Source organism: Entelurus aequoreus, linkage group LG16, assembly GCF_033978785.1.
Source record: "Entelurus aequoreus isolate RoL-2023_Sb linkage group LG16, RoL_Eaeq_v1.1, whole genome shotgun sequence".
In the NCBI taxonomy this organism is placed as follows: Eukaryota; Metazoa; Chordata; class Actinopteri; order Syngnathiformes; family Syngnathidae; genus Entelurus; species Entelurus aequoreus.
Genome location: NC_084746.1, coordinates 34,175,407 through 34,199,645, shown reverse-complemented (window position 1 = coordinate 34,199,645; position 24,239 = coordinate 34,175,407). Strand labels below are relative to the sequence as shown.

General features: G+C 38.0%; 1 protein-coding gene and 1 long non-coding RNA gene across 3 annotated transcripts in view; one reads left to right on the top strand and one right to left on the bottom strand.

Moving 5' to 3' along the window:
- Positions 1-18,976, top strand: part of LOC133630875 (adenylate cyclase type 1-like) — a 136,454-nt gene extending 117,478 nt beyond the window's left edge. The window contains 10 exon segments of the mRNA XM_062022690.1: positions 1,554-1,643; positions 1,712-1,886; positions 1,889-1,973; positions 4,874-5,000; positions 6,716-6,877; positions 6,963-7,109; positions 7,174-7,272; positions 8,697-8,811; positions 8,894-9,018; positions 11,369-18,976. Of these exon segments, the coding sequence (XP_061878674.1) occupies positions 1,554-1,643; positions 1,712-1,886; positions 1,889-1,973; positions 4,874-5,000; positions 6,716-6,877; positions 6,963-7,109; positions 7,174-7,272; positions 8,697-8,811; positions 8,894-9,018; positions 11,369-11,728 (1,485 nt within the window). The 3' untranslated portion in view covers positions 11,729-18,976.
- A 261-nt stretch (positions 18,977-19,237) lies between these two features.
- On the bottom strand, positions 19,238-23,835 carry LOC133630874 (uncharacterized). 2 transcript variants are annotated; one of them, XR_009821360.1, is made up of 6 exons: positions 23,005-23,835; positions 22,849-22,924; positions 22,677-22,777; positions 22,448-22,574; positions 19,935-19,979; positions 19,238-19,632 (listed from the first exon to the last, which is right to left on the bottom strand). It is a non-coding gene; the product is annotated as an uncharacterized LOC133630874 (long non-coding RNA). The 2 variants fall into 2 exon arrangements; XR_009821359.1 differs by having other exon boundaries at positions 22,448-22,555.
- Between the last annotated feature and the right edge of the window lie 404 nt (positions 23,836-24,239).

Sequence of the window (24,239 nt, the reverse complement as noted above, 5' to 3'; positions counted from 1 at the left end):
TTAAATGTTCATACGTTATTGGCGTTTTATCATCAAGTCCGATAACTCTCAACCTTTCGTCTTTAAGCAAAGCGAGGATCCCGTTACTTTGGCGCCATAATGAAGACAGGAGGATCAAAGCTTGTGTTTGACATAGGGTTGTCCCGATACCAATATTTTGTATATATTTAATGTATTTCGATACTTTTCGGTACCTTTCGATACTTGTGTAAATAAAGGGGACCACAAAAAATGGCATTATTGGCTTTATTTTAACAAAAAATCTTAGGGTACATTAAACATATGTTTATTATTGCAACCAAAGAACAATTTTGTCCTTAAATAAAATAGTGAACATACTAAACAACTTGTCTTTTAGTAGTAAGTAAACAAACAAAGGCTCCTAATTAGTCTGCTGACGTATGCAGTAACATATTGTGTCATTTATCATTCTATTATTTTGTCAAAATTATAATGCTCCAAAGTATTCACACATGGTTTTCTACACCAAATTAATTTATTTATTCTTCTTCTTCTCCAGATTTTGGCGCGCTCTACCTTCCACATTTTTCATCCGATTCAAACCGTTCCAACTTCAAACTGTTCAGCCAATTCGGGAATCGCGGGCTTTCCCTTGAAAAATTCCAAAAATTTCCAAATTTCCCAGAATTCCAGGTTTTCCGGGACATTTTTCCCATTCAAAATGAATTGGGCATTTTTCAAACTTTTACCATTTCCACATTTTTCAACCTATTCAAACCATTCTACCTTCAACATATTCCCCTCATCCTGGAAATTCAAACTACTCTTTTTCCAAATTAAAAAAAAAATTCCAGGATTTTCCAGAATTCCTGGTTTTCCAAAGCCCTATTTCCACCCTTTTTTCTGGCGACTACTTCTTCCACATTTTTCAACCCACTTCAACCATTCCACCGTCAAAACATTTTTCTTAATTAGTACATAAAACAAAGTTGTTTTTTTTAACTGGAAAAATTCCCAGTTTCTCAATTCAACATGTTCGTTTCTCGACCGATTTGAAAAATTTCAACAACAACCATTTCAACTCATTCAGAACATTCCAGTCAAAAGATTCCCACTGTTCCCAAATTTCCATTAAATTTCCCATTTAAATCAATGGGACATTTTTCAAAGATCCACAATTCCCACATTTTTCCTCCGATTCAAACTGTTCCAACTCCAAAATATTCAGCCTCTTCAAAATGATGTGCTCTCCTTTAACAATTTTAGGAAAATCCGGTTTTCCAAGAATTCCTAGTTTTCAGGGACAATTCAAAATGAATTGTCCAATTTTTAAACTTCCACAATTCGCACAATTTTTTTACGTATTCAAACCATTCCAACATCAACAAATTCCACTCATCCAACTGACACTTTCCCAAGTTCTAAACCAGATTCTGTTTTTGCTGGAAATTCAAGCTCTTCAACTTTCAAACTATTCTTACATTCATACCACATTCTGTCAGCATTTCAGTTCACCTTCAGCATTCGAGCATTCACACCCAATTCCTTCAGGAATTGCCTCTTGTAGTTATTTATTATTTGTTTTTCCTCAGTGTTTTCCAGGGTGCCTGACCATCCAGATCCGCACTGCTCTGTGCATCCTCATAGTGCTCTTAATCTACGCGGTGGCGCAGGCCTGTGTGGTGAGTCAGCGCTGCAACAATATGAACATTTCCCTCAAAAACGCTGAATGTGTTTGCTCCCTTCACAGGTGGGCTGCATGCCCTGGTTGTGGGGTGGGGCCAAAACCAACATCTCCATCATCGTCACTGACGTGGAGAGCGGCGCCAACCGCACCGCGGCCGAGCTGCCTTGCGATGGCGCCCGTTACGCCTTCCTGTCCTGCGTGGTGGGCACGCTCACGCTGGCGCTCTTCCTGCGCGTCTCCTGCTGCCAAAGATGGCGCTCATGCTCCTCCTGGGGGTGCTGTACGTCACCGTGCTGGAGCTCAGCGGTTTTCGCAAGAGTGCCGGGTGGGTGAGAGGCTCGCGAGGCGGCGGGGCGCGCCGACATCAAACTCTGCAATCATGCAAATGGGCTGCTTGTTTGCACCTTTTTAGCTTTCTGTTTGTTTCCTCCCAAGGGAGGCGACGCCGACACATTACTGTACATCTCATCAGCCTGGCAGATCTAGTTTCAGCAAGCTGCGATTGGCTGACGACGCTAAGCAAGATTGTCACGTTACTCTCAGACAGTGAGGGAAACAGATTAGCAGGAGTCAGGGGAGCCTTTCCAGTAACATGTGCTCGGATGTACGTGTGTCTTTAGGCAGCCTTACACAACACACACTTTGAAGCATCCTAAAAAAAAACACTCACTTGACTAGGAATAGCAATTCCCTCCAGGGCGGCATGGATTCATTGATTATTTTGATTTGTATTATTATTTTATATTTTTTTATATATATATATATATATATATATATATATATATATATATATATATATATATATATATATATATATATATATATATATATATATATTTGTACGGTATACCGGTAGCCATTTTGGCCTAAAAACTAAAGATAAAGGTGAAGTTATAACACTGAAACGCCCTCAGGAAATGGTGCTTTAAGACATGGCTAGCTAGCTAGCAGCTAACGTCCATCCGCAGTCGGCAGTGTTTTAGCTACTTCTAAATCACTAATCCTCGCCTCCATGGCGACAAATAAAGTGAGTTTCTTACAAGTATCATCCCAGCAGGACGAGGAATAGCTAAACATGCTTCACTACACACCGGAAAATAAGCACATATTAACAGTAAATGAACAAGTGGATTAATAATCACATTTTTACAGCTTGTCCTTTATAATTTTGACAAAATAATAGAATGATAAATGACACAATATGTTACTGCATATGTCAGCAGACTAATTAGGAGCCTTTGTTTGTTTACTTACTACTAAAAGACAAGTTGTCTAGTATGTTCACTATTTTATTTAAGGACAAAAGTGTTCTTAGATTGCAATAAGAAACATATGTTTACGGTACCGTAAACATTTTTGTTAAAATAAAGCCAATAATAAAAATGTTTTGTGGTCCCTTTTTTTTTTAGAAAACTATCTGACACTCAGGCCGTTCCGTAGCGGGGGAAAACTTGGCTGCGTTCACTAATTACTGATGAGCCACAAGCAGGAAAATAACAAGCAGAAATGGGGACCACAAAACATTTTTATTATTGGCTTTATTTTAACAAAAATGTAATGTGTCATTTCTCATTCTATTATTTTGTCAAAATTATAAAGGACAAGCTGTAAAAATTTGATTATTAATCCACTTGTTCATTTACTGTTAATATCTGCTTATTTTCCGGTGTATAGTGAAGCATGTTTAGCTATTCCTCGTCCTGCAGGAATGATACTTGTAAGAAACGTACTTTATTTGTCGCCATTGAGGCGAGGATTAGTGATTTAGAAGTAGCTAAAACACCGCAGACTACGGATGGACGTTAGCCGCTAACTAGCCAGCCATGTTTTAAAGCACCACTTCCTGAGGGCGTTTCAGTGTTATAACTTCACCTCTATCGTCAATTTTTAGGCCAAAATGCGTCTGGTATGGTCAAGTATTAATATACTTCACAATATTAAGTATATTAACAGGATACATATATTTAATTTTATCCACCTATACTCACAATAATAAACCCAGTAATCATTTTATCAAATGCTGTTTATATGAATTAGATATGTTTCCTCCTCTTTGCTCTACCAATCAAAAACATAATTATTGAATTAATTGTTAATAATTCATTTAATTTATTATTTATTTGTTGTTTTTTTACAAAACCCAAAACCAGTGAAGTTGGCACTACAAGTAAGCAATGATATTACGGACCTTCGATCCCTCAGGCGGTACTGCATCAAAAACCGACATCAGTGTGTAAAGGATATCACCACATGGGCTCAGGAACACTTCAGAAAACCACTGTCAGTAACTACAGTTGGTCGCTACATCTGTAAGTGCAAGTTAAAACTCTACTATGGAAAGACCAAGCCATTTATCAACAATACCCAGAAACGCTGCTGGCTTTGCTGGGCCCGAGCTTATCTAAGATGGACTGATGCAAAGTGGAAAAGTGTTCTGTGGTCTGACGAGTCCACATTTCAAATTGTTTTTGGAAACTGTGGACGTTGTGTCCTCTGGAACAAAGAGGAAAAGAACCATCTGGATTGTTATAGGTGCAAAGTTGAAAAGCCAGCATCTGTGATGGTATGGAGGTGTATTAGTGCCCAAGGCATGGGTAACTTACACATCTGTGAAGGCACCATTAATGCTGAAAGGTACATACAGGTTTTGGGGCAACATATGTTGCCATCCAAGCAACGTCTTTTTCATGGACGCCCCTGCTTATTTCAGCAAGACAATGTTTTGGGTTTTGTAATTATTGTAAGTATTTTGTATTTGTATTTTTCAAATAATTATAGCAATAATATATTTTAAATGATACAACTAATGTAAACAATAAAATAGTTGTTGAAGAATTGACAAATACTGAGTGAAATTCCCAAAGAAGGAACATAACATATGTATCGCAACATATCATAGCAATCCCCTGGTATCATCTGGAAATGCCCCCCTAGAGGCTGTTAGCTGAAGTGTTGTTATTATCCCGGTGATCTGATTGGACTTTTGGACTGAGATAAATACTAGCACACCTGATGCTAATATTGTCCTTTGATTGAGTTACTGTTGAGGACTGGTGATGCGTTTAAAGATTTTGTCGCTAAACAAAAGGAGTTTCTTAGTATTCAAACAACTAGAAAATGTTTTATGCTGGAGTGTTTTGCATGTATAACTTTACTGTGTGGGCCTCCTATGTAGTTTCCTGGGTGGTCCGTGCAGCCCGGTGCTGACTTTGGTCTCTTCCACAGTGGGGGGTCCTTCCACATCCGGGGCTACGAGCCCATCCTGACTCTGTTGCTTTTTGTCAGCGCCTTGGCCCTCCACTCTCGGCAGCTCGACCTCAAACTGCGCTTGGACTTCCTGTGGGCCGTGCAGGTCAGCCAGTGTGCGACGTGTGTTCCACAGTTGATCACAATACAATCTTGTGTTTGCCATTTTCTGCATTTACAGTGTTGGCTCATGTGTGCAGGACTGATATTTAGAAGCTGCCAGCTTGTTGTGGCTCAGTTGGCGTCTTAAAGGGGGAACTGCACCTTTTTGGGGAATTTTGCCTCTCATTCTCATTAAGAGGGACAAGAAAACAAAAGTGTGTTTTTTTTGCAGGTAGCTAGCAATGCAGCTAGTGGTAACAATCAGTTCTACCTCAAATCACTTTAAAAATGCATTCAAAAACCGCCAACAATACTTAATTGACGTCCTGTAAATTGTTATAACCGAACTGTAGCAACATTGTTGTTGTAAGTGCAAACACAGAGGAACTCTCTTTCGAGCGTGTTAACACATTAGCTGTAAAAGCTAGGTACGGCAAGAGATAAGCTAGCTTCAACGACAACACGAAACACGTTTGAGTTTGGAATGCACAACACAATGCGATAAGACACCAATGTGTACTGACTGAAAGACATGAAAAATCATATTACAGTATATGTAAAGTATTATTTCATGTTTTGTTTGTACACAGCTAGCCAGACAGCGTATGCTGTCTCATGATACACGTATGACGTGCTGATCAATATGAAGACCTTCATATGTTTCCTGGTGGCGTGCAGTGGATGGACTGTTTGATCCAGCCGGCCAAGAACATTTTTTCTGGTTTATTTGTGTAATCACTCCATTTAGGTCAAAATAGCTTGTCTCCAAATTCCACATTCGCAGCTACGTGTCACACCGACCCAACTCTTTCGGCTTCCGTCTGCTCCAACGTTTTACCCTCTTCTTCCTACTCGATTCTATAAGCAGTAGTTCATCCTTCATATATTCAGCTTCAAAAAGATAAGGTTGTGAATCCTCATTTCTTCAAAAGTAGTCATATTTTTTGTTTGTTACCAAGTCTGCCAGGATTGTATTCGGAAGTAGTAAGACACATTTGTTGCCGAAAGTCTGCTATGGAAACGGAAATAAATGCGTGGAAAAAGTCAGTACCGGCATTGATTAAAATGGTCTAAATACAGTAAATATTGTACATATTGTTATGAAAGTGTCTGTTACTACATTATATATATATACTTGCAGTGTGTATATAAAACGTTGATGGAGGGTTTTGAAGGCTAAAAAGGTGACTACCATGAGCCGCATCTTCCAAGCGTTTTTTTTATCATCTTCAAAATCCAAAAAAAACCAAAAGACATGTGTTCTTGTCTCTCATAATGATTGCCAACGATAGGCAGAATTCCAAACAAAAGTGCAGTTCCCCTTTAAGTGTAGGAAATGGACCATTTTGCACGCTTTAACTGTGGTTGTACGAGGGCTCCATCTAGTGGCGCACCAAACAATCACCTAATTAAATACCCAAACACAGTGTTACTGTTCAAACTGTGTGTAATGTTACAGTGGCCAGATATTTAAAAATACTTGTTAAATAACACCTCTGCCTTGTTTTTAATGGATACTTAAGCCTACTACGCTACAGTGTTTGAATGTTGGTCATTATGGTGGTACATGGAGAGCTAAGTTTCTTCTGAGGTGGTAAAAACTTTCAGAACCACTGCTTTAACCATCAGATGATGCTAAAGATGACATTATACAGTATGAGGGGTTTTAGTGACCCCAGGTGGCGAACATGTGAACTGAGTGTTCTTCTGCCCTGACAGGCAGAGGAGGAAAGGGACGGCATGGAAAAAGTCAAACTGGACAACCGCAGGATCCTGTTCAATCTGTTGCCAGCACACGTGGCCCAACACTTCCTGCTGTCCAACCCCAAGAACATGGTGAGCTTTGCTCATAGACAGGCAGACACACACAAAGAGCACCAGGTAGATACTAAAAAAGAAGCAATGAACAGCCTTGAGACCACATCACAGTACGGATATTTGACACTGTCTTTTTTCATCCTGCCAGGATCTGTACTACCAGTCCTACGCACAAGTGGGCGTGCTCTTTGCCTCCATCCCCAACTTCAATGACTTCTACATCGAACTGGATGGCAACAACATGGGAGTGGAGTGCTTGAGACTGCTGAATGAGATCATCGCCGACTTTGATGAGGTGCATTATTGATTCGCAGCACCAACAATCTCCACATTTTTTTAACATCTTGTATTTTTTACAGCTGATGGATAAGGAATGCTACAGAGACATAGAGAAGATCAAGACCATAGGCAGTACCTACATGGCAGCTGTGGGCCTCGTCCCTACTATAGGAACCAAGGTGAGACGCCATTGTGTGTCTATGTTTGCAGTATTTGAACAAAATAAGGAACAGAGTTGCACTCCTAGTCCAGATTTTTCTTAGTGTCTTTTTTTTAAAACTTCCATGTGATCTTTCTGTACAGAATAACCCTTAAAGTCAACCTCGGATTGGATTTCCCACAGAAAATAAAGTTTAAAAAAAACAAAACACTTTAACATTATTAACTGTCACATAAGTGAAAAAATAAGTTAACCAATGTTAATATTAAATAGTAAAACAAGAACATTTAAAGTTTAAAGGGCAACTGCACTTTTTGGGGAATTGTGCCTGTCATTCACAAACCTTATGTAAGACAAGAACACATATGTTTGACTTTTTTTAATGCATCCTACATATTTAATAAATGCGATCAAAAGTCAGTTAACAATGGAAGTCGCTCTATTCTGCCTATAGAGCCCTTAAAAAAACATCCAAACACCTCCATTAGGGTTTTATATACACGCTGTACCACTAATTATGGTTCTTGGGCGCTTTTGTGTTTCCGTTAGTTTTCTTTTTCTTTTTCAGGCAGTTTTGTGTTTCGCTTTGATCATGCTGCTGTTGCTAGGCAACAGGCCAAACACCCCAATGCCCTTGTTTTAATTTCGGGTGTCTTTCCTCTTTTTGTGTCCTTGTGTGCATTAGATTAAGTCTAAGTATATATGTCATCTAGTAACAGGCACATTTACAATAACATTGAATATTTATATATTTTGATAATTTTAAGCATACAGTGGCGCATTAGTTTTAAAAACACATCACGACTTTCGATTTTTTTCCAAAAACATCACTGATTATTACTTACTGCAGACTTCATGAGAGACAACAAAGTGAACAATCATGATAAAACATCACTTACTGTACAAGGTCTGCTGTCATTAGGATGCCGACTGCTAGGATGTTCTTATATTCCCGTTTAAATGAAGAATGACTCATAATCCTCGTGAAGAAAAAAGGGGGATGGAATCAAGCGTTTTTTCGTGTCTAAATTGGCTGTCAAAGTGTACCAACTTGTCGGAATACGTCCTCGTCCTTCTACTATCCAGGTGACAGGCATGATTTTTGACATAGAATAAATTTCCGGGGAGCAAGGAAGCGAGGAAACAGCTCACCAGTCGATCATGTTGAAATAGGAACACAAGCTTGTGATCACGACACCGCTACAAATAGTTTGTCTGCGTTAGCCCTTATAATAACAATATCACTAATACTTGGTTAATATCCAAGTCACGAAATGTAAATGGAATATTGTTAGCGCTTTTTGGATGGTTATTTATTGGATTTTATGGGCGGAATAGAGGACCATCCCCCTTGGCTCCGCTCCACTAAGAACAACAAAACATGTTGGCCTTAATGTTAATAACTTCAAGTTGGTGTACTGACATTATCATGTGCTTCTGTAGGCCAAAAAGTCAATTTCCGACCATTTGAGCACCATAGCGGACTATGCCATCGAGATGTTTGACGTTCTGGATGAAATCAACTATCAGTCTTATAATGAGTTTGTGCTGAGAGTGGGTACGTCTTTTCACTAAGCCGTAGGTGAAAATATTCTGTATGTATACTGTATTCTGACAAAGTGTCACCATGTTGTGTGTAGGCATCAATGTGGGTCCTGTCGTGGCAGGCGTCATCGGGGCGCGGCGTCCCCAGTACGACATCTGGGGGAACACGGTCAATGTCGCCAGTCGCATGGACAGCACTGGCGCACCAGGGAAGATACAGGTACCCAAAATATAATTACAACTCTCTTTTTAGACCACACCTGAAAACTATTGTTGCAGTTTTATCAAGATATTTTAAATGACTACAACATTTTATGTACTGTACTGTGTGCCATTCAAGTATGATTTTAAACATGTACTTTTACTTGATGTCAAAATGTCTTCAAAGTAAAGGTAATTGGACTTTTGACTAGAATAACGTAGTACTATTTACACGTGTTGTCACTGAGCTCAAGAGGTAGTCACCTGAAATGGTTTTCACTTCACAGGTGTGCTTGAAGCTCATCGAGAGAATGCCAAGAGTGTGCAAAGCAGTAATCAGAACAAAGGGTGGCTATTTTGAAGAAACTAGAATACAAAACATGTTTTCAGTTATTTCACCTTTTTTTGTTAAGTACATAACTCTACATGGGTTCATTCATGGTTTTGATGCCTTCAGTGACAATCTACAATGTAAATAGTAATAGTAGTAGTAGTATATAGTAGTAAAAGACAGAACACACATTGAATGAGAAGGTGTGTCCAAACTTTTGGCCTGTACTGTATATTATTTGTCATAATAATAAAATACAATTGTTGTACAATAATCTAAGTTATAAATGATTTGAAAAATATACCAATAACTTCAAAACATGTATTATATATTTATAATTAACAAACGTGTCTACATTGGACAACCAACATCCCTCTTTACCATTTATTCATTTATTATTATAAAATAATTATTTTCCCAATGTTGTTATATATAATTTAAATAAATTAATACAAAGTGCAACATAAAAACATACCGATACATACAATTTATGTCCCATTCTGCCTTCCATCTAGAAATTGTTTTACAATCATTTTCATATAATGCTACGATTTATGTTATATTCATATAGCTCTGATTATTAAAGACAATTATTAAAAAAAGTATAAAATAGAAAAACAAAAATGGTCACGTTGTGAAGTTTACTCTCCTATCTTTTCTTTCTATTCATTTATTATAAGGAAATAACATTATTCTTAAATAAAGAGGGTCCTTACAATGCTGTATTCTATTAGGGTTGTCTCGATACCAATATTTTGGTACCGGTACCAAAATGTATTTCAATACTTTTTGATACTTTTTTAATTAAAGGGGACCACAAAAAAATGGAATGATTGGCTTTATTTTAACAAAAAATCTTAGGGTACATTAAACATATGTTTCTTATTGCAATCGAAGAACAATTTTGTCCTAAATAAAATAGTGAACATACTAGACAACTTGTCTTTTAGTAGTAAGTAAACAAACAAAGGCTCCTAATTAGTCTGCTGACGTATGCAGTAACATATTGTGTCATTTATCATTCTATTATTTTGTTAACATTATTAAGGACAAGCTGTAAAATGTATTATTAATCTACTTGTTCATTTACTGTTAATATCTGCTTATTTTACGTTTTAACATGTTCTAGCTGCACTTCTGTTAAAATTTAATAATCACTTATTCTTCTGTTGTTTGATACTTTACATTAGTTTTGGATGATACCACAAATTTAGGTATCGATTCGATACCAAGTAGTTACAGGATCATACAATGGTCATAATATAATTTCTCATGTGTCCTGGCAAGTATTTCCTGTGACAAAAAAAAATATCGATGTACTCGTAGTAGTATCGACTAGATACGCTATTGTACTTGGTATCATTACAGTGGATGTCAGGTGTAGATCCACCCATGGCATTTGTTTACATTGTGACGCTGGTGAGCTATTGTGTCCTCCTACGGTGTGTAGTGAAGCATGTTTAGCTATTCCTCGTCCTGCAGGGATGATACTTGTAAGAAACTTACTTTATCTGTCACCATGAAGGAGAGGATTAGTGATTTACAAGTAGCTAAAACACTGCTATTTGCGGATGGACGTTAGCCGCTAACTAGCTAGCCATGTTTTGAAGCACCTCTTCATGAGGACGTTTCAGTGTTATAGCTTCATCTTTATCGTTATTTTTTAAGCCTAAAGGCGTCCGTTCTACCTTTTCTGTCTACAGCCTGTGTCTGCTAGTAAGTACTCCGTGATTTTGCGCTGCCGAACATGCTCCTCTGCTCGTAAAACCAGCTTGTCACGACGTGACGACGACGCGCTGTCATGTGTGTAAAAAAATAAATAAATATGGCGCACCGGTACTTTTCAAACAGAGTAAAGTACCGTTTTTGATTCATTAGTACTGCGATACTATACGAATACCGGTATACCATAACCCTATATTCTATATATGATTGTAATGAATAAAAAGAACAACATAAAAACAAAAATATGTCACAAGTGACTTTGCTGTCTTTTCCATGTATCAGTGGGTTGATTAATGGTGTCCGTACAATGCAGGTAACAGAAGACGTCTACCGCCTGCTCAACTCCAACTACGACCTTGTGTCCCGTGGCAAAGTCAGCGTGAAGGGCAAAGGGGAGATGCTGACTTACTTCCTGGAAGGACGGGTGCAGGGCGTGGGCACGGCCACCATCTCCTCTGTGGTGCGCTCGGCCAGCCTGGCGCGCCGCATCCACTCGTGCGGCAAGACCAGCGTGCCCGCTAACCTGGGCAGCGTGTCCCCTGCCGCCTCCCTGGCCAACGCCGCCCACATCCAGCCGACATGCCTTCCCTCTCCCCGTGTGCCTGCGCTGGGTCAGGGGGAGGACGGAGAGGATACGGAGGTGATTGAGATTGAGGCTGACGTGGCGGTGTAGACACGAACATGTGAGTGAAGGTAAGAAAAGCCTCAAAGGAGGAGGCTTTTTCCAGCAAGCGGCTACGCTCATCACACGCTGGTGTGATCCGGACAATCATGCAGGGGGGGTCGTGAGCTGCTCGCCACTTCTCACCTCCAGGTGCATCCCTGCAAAGGACGTGTCTATTGATCTATTTATTGATAATGGGAATGATCTTGTCATTGCTTTTGCACTGTCTTTCTAATGATGCCAAGGATGTATTGAGTTATTTACCCTTTCTTTTCATGGTGCGCCTCAGCATGCATGCGTGTACTTGTGAGTGTGGATGCAGGTGTGGTGGCGTTGTACGATGCAGCAGCACAACATTGTTCGTGCATCTGATTGTAAATAGACACTCTTCCCTTGAAAGAAACCAAAGCGATGGGCTTTTCAAGGAATCCTCAGTTGGCTTTTTGCTTCGTCGTCCACCTTCTGAGGTGAAATACAGTGGAACTTCTAAAGTCCAACGTTTGCCATAGGGAATAATGGGAATAATCCGTTCCAGGTTAAAACTGTTGCCACAGTAAAACCTTCAGTAACTGTACAGTCCGTGTTTTGACTACAAAGAATAATATGCAAGTACAAAAACCACCGTCTTGCCAGACAAAAGTATTGGGACACGCTCGGGTCTCACCGCTTGCCGTCCCTTGTCGATGCTGCCGTGGATAATACAGCCACTGAAAGCCAAAGAAAAAGCACAACACGGGCATAATGACCTGTGTCACGGCATTCAGGCGCTTGTTAAATGTTTAAATGTTCCTATAGGGCATGGGTGTCAAACTCAAGGCCCAGGGGCCAGATCTGGCCCGCCACATCATTTTGAATGGCTCGTGAAAGCTTGGAAATAATATGTATCAATAAAGTAGTGTATCTTTCTTTCTTTTTTTATTTTGACCGGGGAAAAAAAGACATGTACTGCATGCAATTATATATCTTTTAAACTATATCTATCTAATAATGCAGCAGACATTATATTATCATACATTCGAAACATTTTTGGGGTAAAAACATACATAAATATTTACTTAGCCTTTTGATTTCAAAGCAAGTTATCCATCAAATTGTACACTGTAAACATGACAATAATTTTTTTTTTTAAACAGCTCGGCCTTCAGAATCCTACCGTAAGAAAAAAACGGTGGTACCATTTTTACATTTACAGTAATACACTGTGAAAACAGCAACCATATTTTTTATGCAAAAAAACAAACAAAAAACTGGCAGCTCAATCACCAGAATTTTACAGTCAAATAGAGTGTGACCATTTATGGTAACATTTTTTTACCGTAAAATCCACAGATTTTTGTTTCTTACTGTGTAGGTAGAATATACATTTACTAATCAAATGCATAGGTAATGGTGTGACAATATCATGCGGCTAATCCTTATACATGTATGTTTCTTTTATTAATGTTACATGCGGCCCTCTGAGGGCAGCCAAAACTGCAACGTGGCCCTCAATGAAAACCAGTTCGACACCCCTGGGGAACTGCACTTTTTAGGGAATTTTGCCGGTCGTTCACAATCATTATGAAATACATGAAGACGGATGGATTTTTTTTTTTGCATTCTAAATATTAAATAAATGGGATCAAAAGTCAGCTTGCAATGGAGCAAAGGGGAGCCGTTAAATTCTGCCTATAGAGCTCCTAAAAAGGAATCCAAAAACCTCCATTAAGGTTGGATATACCTGATGTAAATATATATGTCATGTAGTAACAGGCACATTCATAATAACATTTAATATTTACGTATGTTGATCATTTTAAGCATTGGTTTAAAAAATGCATCATGACGTTTGCTCGTTTTTTTTTCCATCACTGATTATTAAATAAATATAAATGATAAATGGGTTATACTTGTATAGCGCTTTTCTACCTTCAAGGTACTCAAAGTGCTTTGACAGTATTTCCACATTCACCCACACATTCACACACTGATGGCGGGAGCTGCCATGCAAGGCGCTAACCAGCGGCCATCAGGGGCAAATATTACTCACTGCAGACTTCATGAGAGCCAAAAACCAATAATAAAACAGCACTTTTGTCATTAGGATGCCGACTGCTAGGATGTTCATATATTCTCATTTAGGTGAAGAATGTCTCGTCATCCTCGCGAAGAAACGGGGTGGAGGGTCAGGGGGGGCCAAGTGCTTTTCTTGTCATCCTCGCCATTTCCAGGACCTAAATGGCGGTCAAAGTGTCGCAACTTGTCAGACTATATCACCAGCCACCTTCTGTCCAGGTGAAAGGCATGATTTATGATCTACAATAAACTTACAGGGAGCAAGGAAGCGCGAAAACAGCTGATCAGTCAATTATGAAAACATAAGGACACAGGAAGTGATCATGACGCCACTATAAATAATTTGTCTGCGTTATCGCTTATAATAACATTATCACCAATACTTGGTTAATATTCAAGTTGTATTTGAGATTGTTAATAGGGTTAGGCGAAATAAGGGCTCAACTTCAGCCTAAACCCTTTCGGTTTGTAAAATTGTCAATTTATGAAATCATGGATGTAAAACTGTTTGTTTATTATGTTGACCACTGACTGAAGAAATAATAAACAAAACTACGTCGCTTTTTGAATAGTTGGTTATCGGATTTTACGGGAAAGATAATGGAGCTCCCATTAACTCTGCTGTAAGCTAACTTTTATTTACGTTTGTTTAATATTTAGAATGCATTGGAAAATAAAAATCCATCCGCCAATAATGTCTTTCATAAGGATTGTGAACGATAAACAAAATTCCCCAAAAAGTGCAGTTCCCCTTTAAATGTCCTGCAAGTGTAGCCATTGTCATTATCAAACACTCCCTTCAGGATTTCACAGACTTTTTTGTGATTCATAATGTTGCGGTAAAAGTTGCCATATTTTCAGGCTTATTTTTTCTAATAACACTGAATCAAGTTGTGATTTTATGAATGTGTTATTCATGTTTTAGGTGTTCCTTCTAACCTTAACCTCGACAAGATTTCTACAAAAATCTTAAAACAAACACTGTATTGATGTTTTACCTGTTATTTATTCATTTACCCCCGCACCTTAGCATTTGTGAACTGTTGAGAAAGCTATCGACAGCAGCATTTTTTTGTTGGTAAACGAGAGACGATAAGAAATTGTCATCACACACCAACGTCTCTAACATTTCAACGCTGTCTCTTTGCTTTGTTAGCATTAAATAAAAATGTGTTCTCATTTGTATAGCTGGATAAATAAAGGTTTAATAAATATATGTTAACTACACGTTTATATACTCGATTACCCAGAAGACTTAGTGTTGTAGACAGGAACAGGGAATAAAGAGTTGATATATTGTTCCACGTTGTTGTTCAACATGTGCAAGTTCTGGTTAGACAGTTGACTTTCGCGTTTCAGCACCGATCAGAGACAAATTGGACTGGCGAAAATGACGCTGGTTGGGCAAAATTTGCGGTGAAGTTGCGGGCATTGGACAAAGTTGCGCATAATTTGAATTAGCGTAAATTTGGGAAATTCCTTAGAGGACAGATTAATCATGTTAATTAAATGTAAAAAAGGGTAAAACTATGGTTCTGAACTCTTAACACACAAGTGTCAAACTCAAGGCCCGAGGGCCAAATCTGGCCCACCACATTATTTTATGTGGCCTGCGAAAGCCTGGAAATAATATGCGTAAATAAAATGCTTAATCTTTTCTTACTAAATATATTTTTTCTTTCCCTTTTGACATAAAAAATCATGTACTGCATGCAATTGCATATCTTTTAAAATTCAATATTATCAAAATCTAAATATTATCATGTATTCCAAAAAAAATTTTTTTTTAATAAAGATAAATACTGTACTTAAATATCTGCTTGACTTATGATTTCAAAACCAATTAAAAATCAAATTGTAGACTGTAAAATTGACAATGGATTTTACGGTTAAATTCCGCCGACTAAGTTTTTTACCCTAAAATCAACTTTGGTACTGTTTTTTCCCATATACAGTAAGACACGTAAACATTAAAAAACAAACATAAAAACCGTTAAAACCAAAAGATTTTACGGTAAAAAAAAAAAAAACTGGCAGCGCTGTTGCTTGAATTTTACTGCTAAAAACAGTGGTATTGTTTTTCCATTCCATTCCATTTGTTTATATGCTGTAAAAAACCCACTGCTTTACTGTAAAATTCTGGTGACTGTGCTGCCAGTTTTTAAAGTAAAATTTAAATGTTTTTTTTGCAGCTTATGTAAAAAAAAATGTTGTTAATGTATTATACATATACATATATATTCATATTTTACTCATTGTTAAACGCGGCCCTCTGAGGGCAACCATAACTGCGATGAAAACGAGTTTGACACCACTGTCTTAACACAAAGGAGATTCGTGTCGCAGTTAATTATTGTAACATTACTAATAGTCATACAAGTGTAAAAAGAAGTCAACCAATGTCTTGCTGGACAAAAGTATTGGGACACACAGAGGTTCCACTGCTTTAAATGTGAGTCTGTCACATTCTTCCATACTTGGTAAGGTGGCTTAGGTAAAAAAAAAATTAATACATTTTAAAAAAGCCAGCTAAAAAGCACAACAAGAACTAAAATTGGGCTGTCAGCTGAGTTTTCGTTCAATTTTTGCATTTTTAACCGTCTTGCAAGTATAAAATATGTGAACTTCCAGTGCAAAGGTGATTCTTTATCAAGTGTAAAAAAAAAGAGTATCGGGACAAACCAGCGTTCTTACTCACTTGTACGTGACTTTGCTTACTTCAGGTTCTTCTTCTTCTCTACTAAAAGTCAGAGAAAAAGACGTAGAGAAAGAATGGCTTAAGGAGGCTTTGGACTGTAGAGGTTCCACTGTGTGTTTTCCCCCACTCCTCCGGCACCCAGGAAGGTGTGTATGTATCCAAAATAGCTCAATCGGGTCTTTGCTGCTGTCAAAACTTAACAGTCATAAGGTAGTGTGTGAAAACACACACCTACCTGCTTACAATATTACAGCAGGAAGACAGTATTAAAGCACACACACTCTTTGCACAACGCAAACGTACTTTACAACACGTTTTCCGACCAGCCATGGAAACTCGGGTGCAATGTTGGGCACACATTCCTGCTAGCGACACCATATAGATGTATTTTTATTACATTATTATCTGCATTTGTTTTCACTCGAGCTGCAAACGTCCTGTTTCTGCCTTACTTCATAAGCTTACGGTGTTTGCAGCCTGCCTTTTTACAGTAGATATATGTTAATTTTGATATGCAGGTCATATGCTGTGGATTTAGTTGTTTTTTTTGTATGTGACAGGCCTCTTGTCAACATCAGGAAAAGTCCGGTTGAGTTGCTCAGGTGGTATTTATTGTGCCAAGACCACAGTGCAAAAATGGATGTAGAAAAAAAACACAATATCAAAAATAGTTTACATTTAACAATAAAAGTATAGTCAGCAACTGAGTTCTACCTTAACTATGTTCTTTTTAAAGTGCATAAAAAAAATCTGCGCATGCGTATTAATCAAAAGAATGCGGAAGCATGATTGCGCATTGAAGAAATCTTTCATTACGCTACATTTTTGTGTCTTATCATTTAATATAATTTAGTAATATTAGTTTAGTAATAATAGTTCAACATGAAACGATCAAATGTATGTTTAATTAAGTTGTGTTTTTGTTTGCTAGGAAACCAAGTTTTCCCAGCATGCCTCGCTCCACTTCCGATTTTCGACGTCTTTTTCATTTCATTTCATTTTTATTTATCTCCTTCATTGAAGTGCATCTTTGATCGATAGACAATTATACCTCAATTATTCAATTATACAGTTACACACCAATGCCTGAGAAGGAGCAGGATGAAGAAAAATCTTATATTTTCCTGCCCCCTTCAACATAATACGTAGTCTTACTTAATGATATCATATAAACCAGGGGTGTCCAAAGTGCGGCCCGGGGGCCATTTGCGGCCCGCAGCTAATTGTTTACCGGCCCTCCACACATTCTGGAAATGCTATTGCAAAAATAAAAAAATAACATTAACAAAAGTGGAATGAGGTGAAATCTAACGAGAAAAAAGTGCAATATTGACACAAAGCTGCCATGCAGGCTGTTTTCTATACTTTTGTCTTTCTTTCTTATGACAAAAAAATCCATGTTATAATGAATTATTTTCAAGGCTCCAATTACTTCAAATATTTCACTTTAAAATGTTTTATGTGGTAAATATTGCATATATTGTGTAGTTGCCATATAAAAACATCAACGTTTTCTTTGACAAAAGAGTATAAAACAAACAAAATAATAGTTCAAATGTAAAATCGACAGATATATCTGAAGTTGATCTCGTAACTTAAGTGTTGAAAGTAAAATAAATACCAAATAAAAATGTATCACTTTATGAGTGGGGCACCTTTTGGATCCCAAATATATTTAGTGGTATTTTATTTATCTTTTCACTGTGATTTCTCAAAAATATTAAATAATTTAAATCAATGGTGTCCTGCATTATTGATATTTTAGGGCTCTAATTACTAAGTACTGCATATTTCAGTTTTACTATAAAAAACAAAGTTGTTTCGGACAGAAAAGCCATAAAACCTTTTTTTTGTATTACTTAATATCAACTTGAAGTTGATAAAGAGATTTACTGTAAGCGTTAAATAAAAAAATAATAATAATAATTTGACTTATTTTTAACATTTTAATGACTGAGCCCCTTTATGGTCCCCAGGAACCCTTAAGGTAGTATTTTAAAAAATTACATATATTTTGTAATGGTTTGAAAAGGAAAAATAGCAAAATGGCCCCCACATGCTTTAATTTTCCATGTGCGGCCCTCAGTGGAAAAAAGTTTGGACACCCCTGATATAAACCAACAATTACATCCAAATATAACGAAAACAAACAAAAAAACACAAGAAGTGCAAAACTTCATGAAGTACAAACCGAACAAAAAAACCCAAAAGAAGTAATATACACCTCACGGGATGATACAAAACAAATACAGAACCAGGCAAAAAATAAGTAAAATAATAAATATAAAGCAAAATGTAAACACTTATGGCTGTCCATATGATGTTATTGTTCTGTCTTTATATATTTTTTTCAATTGGAATATATTTTTACAATCTTTTATCTCATTGTAAAGAGAATTCCATAGTTTAACCCCCACCACTGATATGCACATTTGTTTTAAAGTTGTCCTTGAATACCATACTTGCCAACCTTGAGACCTCCAATATCGGGAGGTGGGGGAGGAGGGGTGGGGGGATGTCTTGGCTGGGCGGGGGGCGTGGTTGGGGCGTGGTTAAGAGGAGAGTATTTTACAGCTTGAATTCACCAACTCAAGTATTTCAATATATATATATATATATATATATATATAAATACTTGACTTTCAGTGAATTCTAGCTATATATATATATATTTTATTATATATATATAAATATAAATAAAAGAAATACTTGAATTTTAGTGTTCATTTATTTACACATATACACACACACACAACACTCATCTACTCATTGTTGTACTTGAAAGTACAATGCTTTGCAGCCAGAAGCACAGCCTTTGAAGGAATATAGCTGTGGGCAGCATCTGTGAAATTTATTTTGCAGGAAAGGAGTGAGTTAAGGGTTGAATTGTCCATCCTCTTTCTATTCTCTGTCACTATTTTTCGAACCATACTGAACACCCTCTCTGATGATGCATTGCTGTGTGGCACGCATAAAAGTGCTTTCATCAAATGCACGAGTGTGGGGAATCTTCCATCTCTCCCTAGCATGGCCCAAAACCGGTCAATCCTTGCTTCCTGGGGAAGATGTTCCCTGGCAAGCAATTGGTACTCCAGTACTTGTACCCGGAGGCTGGTCAGGTCCAATCGCAGCTGCGGCAGACTTTTTCCTAGCTCCATAACTGCAAATGAAAATGAGCAAATTAAGCACAAGTGAGCTTGGGATATAATTGCTTTCTCTAGTCTTATCCTCTATAACAGGGGTCGGGAACCTTTTTGGCTGAGAGAGCCATGAGAGCCATGAAAGCCAAATATTTTAAAATGTATTTTCGTGAGAGCCATATAATATTCTTTAACTCTGAATACAACTAAGTGCGTGCATTTTTAAGTAAGACCAACATTTTTAGAGTACAATAAGTCTCTTTTTCTTTTTAATAACATTGTTATTCTGAAGGTAACCAATAATAAATTAAATACTTCTTACCATTAATGCTGCATGGTTTCGTTTCTCCAGTCAATTTTTCTGTCACTTGGAATAAACAAAGCACAACATTACTTATTAGTGGTCTGTCTCCTACCACAGTGGTTCTCAACCTTTTTTCAGTGATGTACCCCCTGTGAAAATGTTTTTAATTCAAGTACCCCCTAATCAGAGCAAAGCATTTTTTGTTGAAAAATAGAGATAAAGAAGTAAAATACAGCACTATGTCATCAGTTTCTGATTTATTAAATTGTATAACAGTGCAAAATATTGCTCATTTGTTGTGGTCTTTTTTTAACTATTTGGAAAAAAAGATATAAAAATAACTAAAAATTTGTTGAAAAATAAACAAGTGATTCAATTATACATAAAGATTTCTACACATAAAAGTAATCATCAACTTAAAGTGCCCTCTTTGGGGATTGTAATAGAGATCCATCTGGATTCATGAATTTAAAGGCCTACTGAAATGAATTTTTTTTATTTAAACGGGGATAGCAGATCTATTCTATGTGTCATACTTGATCATTTCGCGATATTGCCATATTTTTGCTGAAAGGATTTAGTATAGAACAACGACGATAAAGATTGCAACTTTTGGTATCTGATAAAAAAAAAGGCTTGCCCCTACCGGAAGTAGCGTGACGTAGTCAGTTGAACATATACACAAAGTTCCCTATTGTTTACAATGATGGCCGCATGAAGTGAGAGAGATTCGGACCGAGAAAGCGACAATTTCCCCATTAATTTGAGCGAGGATGAAAGATTTGTGGATGAGTAAAGTGCAAGTGAAGGACTAGTGGGGAGTTGAAGCTATTCAGATAGGGAAGATGCTGTGAGAGCCGGGGGTGACCTGATATTCAGCTGGGAATGACTACAACAGTAAATAAACACAAGACATATATATACTCTATTAGCCACAACACAACCAGGCTTATATTTAACATGCCACAAATTAATCCTGCATAAAAACACCGGCGTGTTTGTTACGCTAGCTCCTAGCTCCTCTGCTAGCTCCTAGCTCCATAGAACACGCCAATACAATTCAAACACCTGATCAACACACACAATCACTCAGCCCAAAAGACCGTTCACCTAACCCAAGGTTCATAAAGCTTATATATTTTTAAAAAGTTACGTACGTGACGCGCACGTACGGTACGGTACGTGTTATGCTAGCTCCTAGCTCCTATGCTAGCTCCTAGCTCCATAGAACACGCCAATACAATTCAAACACCTGATCAACACACACAATCACTCAGCCCAAAAGACCGTTCACCTAACCCAAGGTTCATAAAGCTTATATATTTTTTTAAAGTTACGTACGTGACGCGCACGTACGGTACGGTACGTGTTATGCTAGCTCCTAGCTCCTATGCTAGCTCCTAGCTCCATAGAACACGCCAATACAATTCAAACACCTGATCAACACACACAATCACTCAGCCCAAAAGACCGTTCACCTAACCCAAGGTTCATAAAGCTTATATATTTAAAAAAAGTTACGTACATACGCAAAAAAAAGTTGCGCACATACGGTCAAGCGATCAAATGTTTAGAAGCCAAAGCTGCATACTCACAGTAGCACGTCTGCGTCTTTGTCATCCAAATCAAAGTAATCCTGGTAAGAGTCTGTGTTGTCCCAGTTCTCTACAGGCGTCTGTGTATCGAAGTCAAAAGTCCTCCTGGTTAGAGTCTCTGTTATCCGAGTTCTTCCATCTTGACTGCATCTTTCGGGAATGTAAACAAAGAAGCGCCGGCTGTGTACTGTTGTAGCTGACTACGTTCGAAAAGTACGTCCATTTCTCACCGACAACTTTCTTCTTTGCTTGCTCAGCTTCCTTCTTCATAATGCAATGAACATGATTGAAACAGATTCACGAACACAGATGTCCAGAATACTGTGGAATTATGAAATGAAAACAGAGCTTTTTCGTATTGGCTTCAATGTGGAAGGCATACCCGTGTTCGCCGGGCTACGTCACGCGCATACGTCATCCTCAGAGGCGTTTCGAACCGGAAGTTTAGCGGCAAATTTAAAATGTCACTTTATAAGTTAACCCGGCCGTATTGGCATGTGTTATAATGTTAAGATTTCATCATTGATATATAAACTATCAGACTGCGTGGTCGGTAGTAGTGGGTTTCAGTAGGCCTTTAATTCTAAACATTTCTTCACAAAAAAAGAAATCTTTAACATCAATATTTATGGAACATGTCCACAAAAAATCTAGCTGTCAACACTGAATATTGCATTGTATTGAAAGGAATAGCCTACTTGATTTGATGTTCAGTTTATGAACTAACATTCATATTTTGTTGAAGTATTATTCAATACATATACTTATAAAGGATTTTTGAATTGTTGCTATTTTTAGAATATTTAAAAAAAAATCTCACGTACCCCTTGGCATACCTTCAAGTACCCTCAGGGGTACACGTACCCCCATTTGAGAACCACTGTCCTAGCATATTGTAATATATTTACATTTACACATAAGCGACTTTACAGTTACCTTAGCACTGTGTTCAGTGACTCAAAGAGGTTCTCTGCTGTGCCAATGTTGCACACTGGCATGTGCAGAAACTTCGTCACCACCTCCTCAGTTTTCGGATCACAAACCCTGGCCAATATCACAAACTCTTTAAAAAAAAATATATATATATATAAATATATTTAGAAAGCAATTTTCACAGCAGCCACAACATTACTTTACAAGAGAAGTGTAAATACAAAATACATACTTTATCCGTCTTTCTGCTTGTGCTTTCATCACACATCAGACCAAAGGGTTGGTTTTGGCAAAGTTCCATCACTTCCTTGTCCAATTCCGGGGCAATGGCACCTATCAAATACACAGTAATGAAAACACAGTTCTACTAACGGTACTGTACTTGCTGCTTGTACAGCCCTTACCTTTGGGCTGGTACCGAGGGCGACTGTGTTGACCAGTTTGACGCGTGGAAATAATAGAATGTCCAGTACTGTAGAACTGTGTTTGGATATGACAATCCGTTTATTCCAGCTATCTAATTTAAATCAAATGTAGATTCTATAACAAAGTATGCTGACCTTGATTGGCACATTATCACATCATTGTCACCACATGACACGAACACGACCACGACCACGACCACGAACACGTGGCACGAACACGGTCGAAAACTGTTTGTCCTCCAATCGCCCTGCCCGAGCTCACACCTGAACCTAATTTATGGAGGCTACCATGGTAACCGCACCATAGCAACAGTCCCCTCCCCCGTCAATACTTCCTGGTTCTTAACAGGAAGTGAGTGTAGCAGTCTGCCAAAAAAGGAAATTAAACATGCTGAACCCAACAATCAATTTAGAGAAAATAAAATAAAAACAATATAAACAAATAAGGAATTTTGGCTCCAACACTGCTTACTAAAAAAAACACTTACCTTTCACTATTTGAGTCGCCTTTGTTCTGCCATTTGAGTACTGGCAAGCGATCTCTGAATCCGGGTACATATTCTTCACGGATTTGTTGTAAACATCCGCAAATGAGAATGGGATGTTGCTTGCAGCTATCAGCATAGTCATCTTTGTCTCGGCATATGTTACACCATCGGGTCTCCATTTTGCGAGGTGGCCCATAATACTGGACTGTGACCGGTGCTGCGCTGCCGCCGCCTTGTGCTTCGCTCTCCGTTCATGAATGATTATATCATTTCGGCCACCGTGTTCAATTGAGAAGTCTGTTCCACAAAATGTACAGGCAACATAGCCCTTCCCCTTCCAACTGTCCTGGATGAATTGAAATTCTTGTTTCCATTCGCTTTGGAACTTGCAAGCGTATTTCTTCATCTTGCTCGGCTGTATTCCTCGTTCTTCTGCTGCGTCTACTAATACTTATTGTGCACTCCCAAAAGCCGTAGATGTTATGACGCAGGCAAGTTTATATCCGCATTGAGCTGGAGGGGGCGTGGCCTCCAGCTCCGGCTGAATACCGGGAGGTTGTCGGGAGAAGGGAGGTTGTCGGGAGAGGCGCTGAATATCGGGATTCTCCCGCTAAAAACGGGAGGGTTGGCAAGTATGTTGAATACTGATGTTGGGAAATGACCTTTTCTTCTATGCTCTTCATTCTCAGAAGTGATGACAAAACATTTTTGGTAAATTTGCTGGTAATGTTTTACTTTTAGCCTTAAACGTGACACATAATGTCTGTAACTTTTACTAGCTCCTGTAATTTCAATGAACCCAAATTAATAAATAATATGTTAGTGTGTTCTAAGTAATCTACTTTATGAATAATCCTTATAGCTGTTGTCTGTAGTTCATAC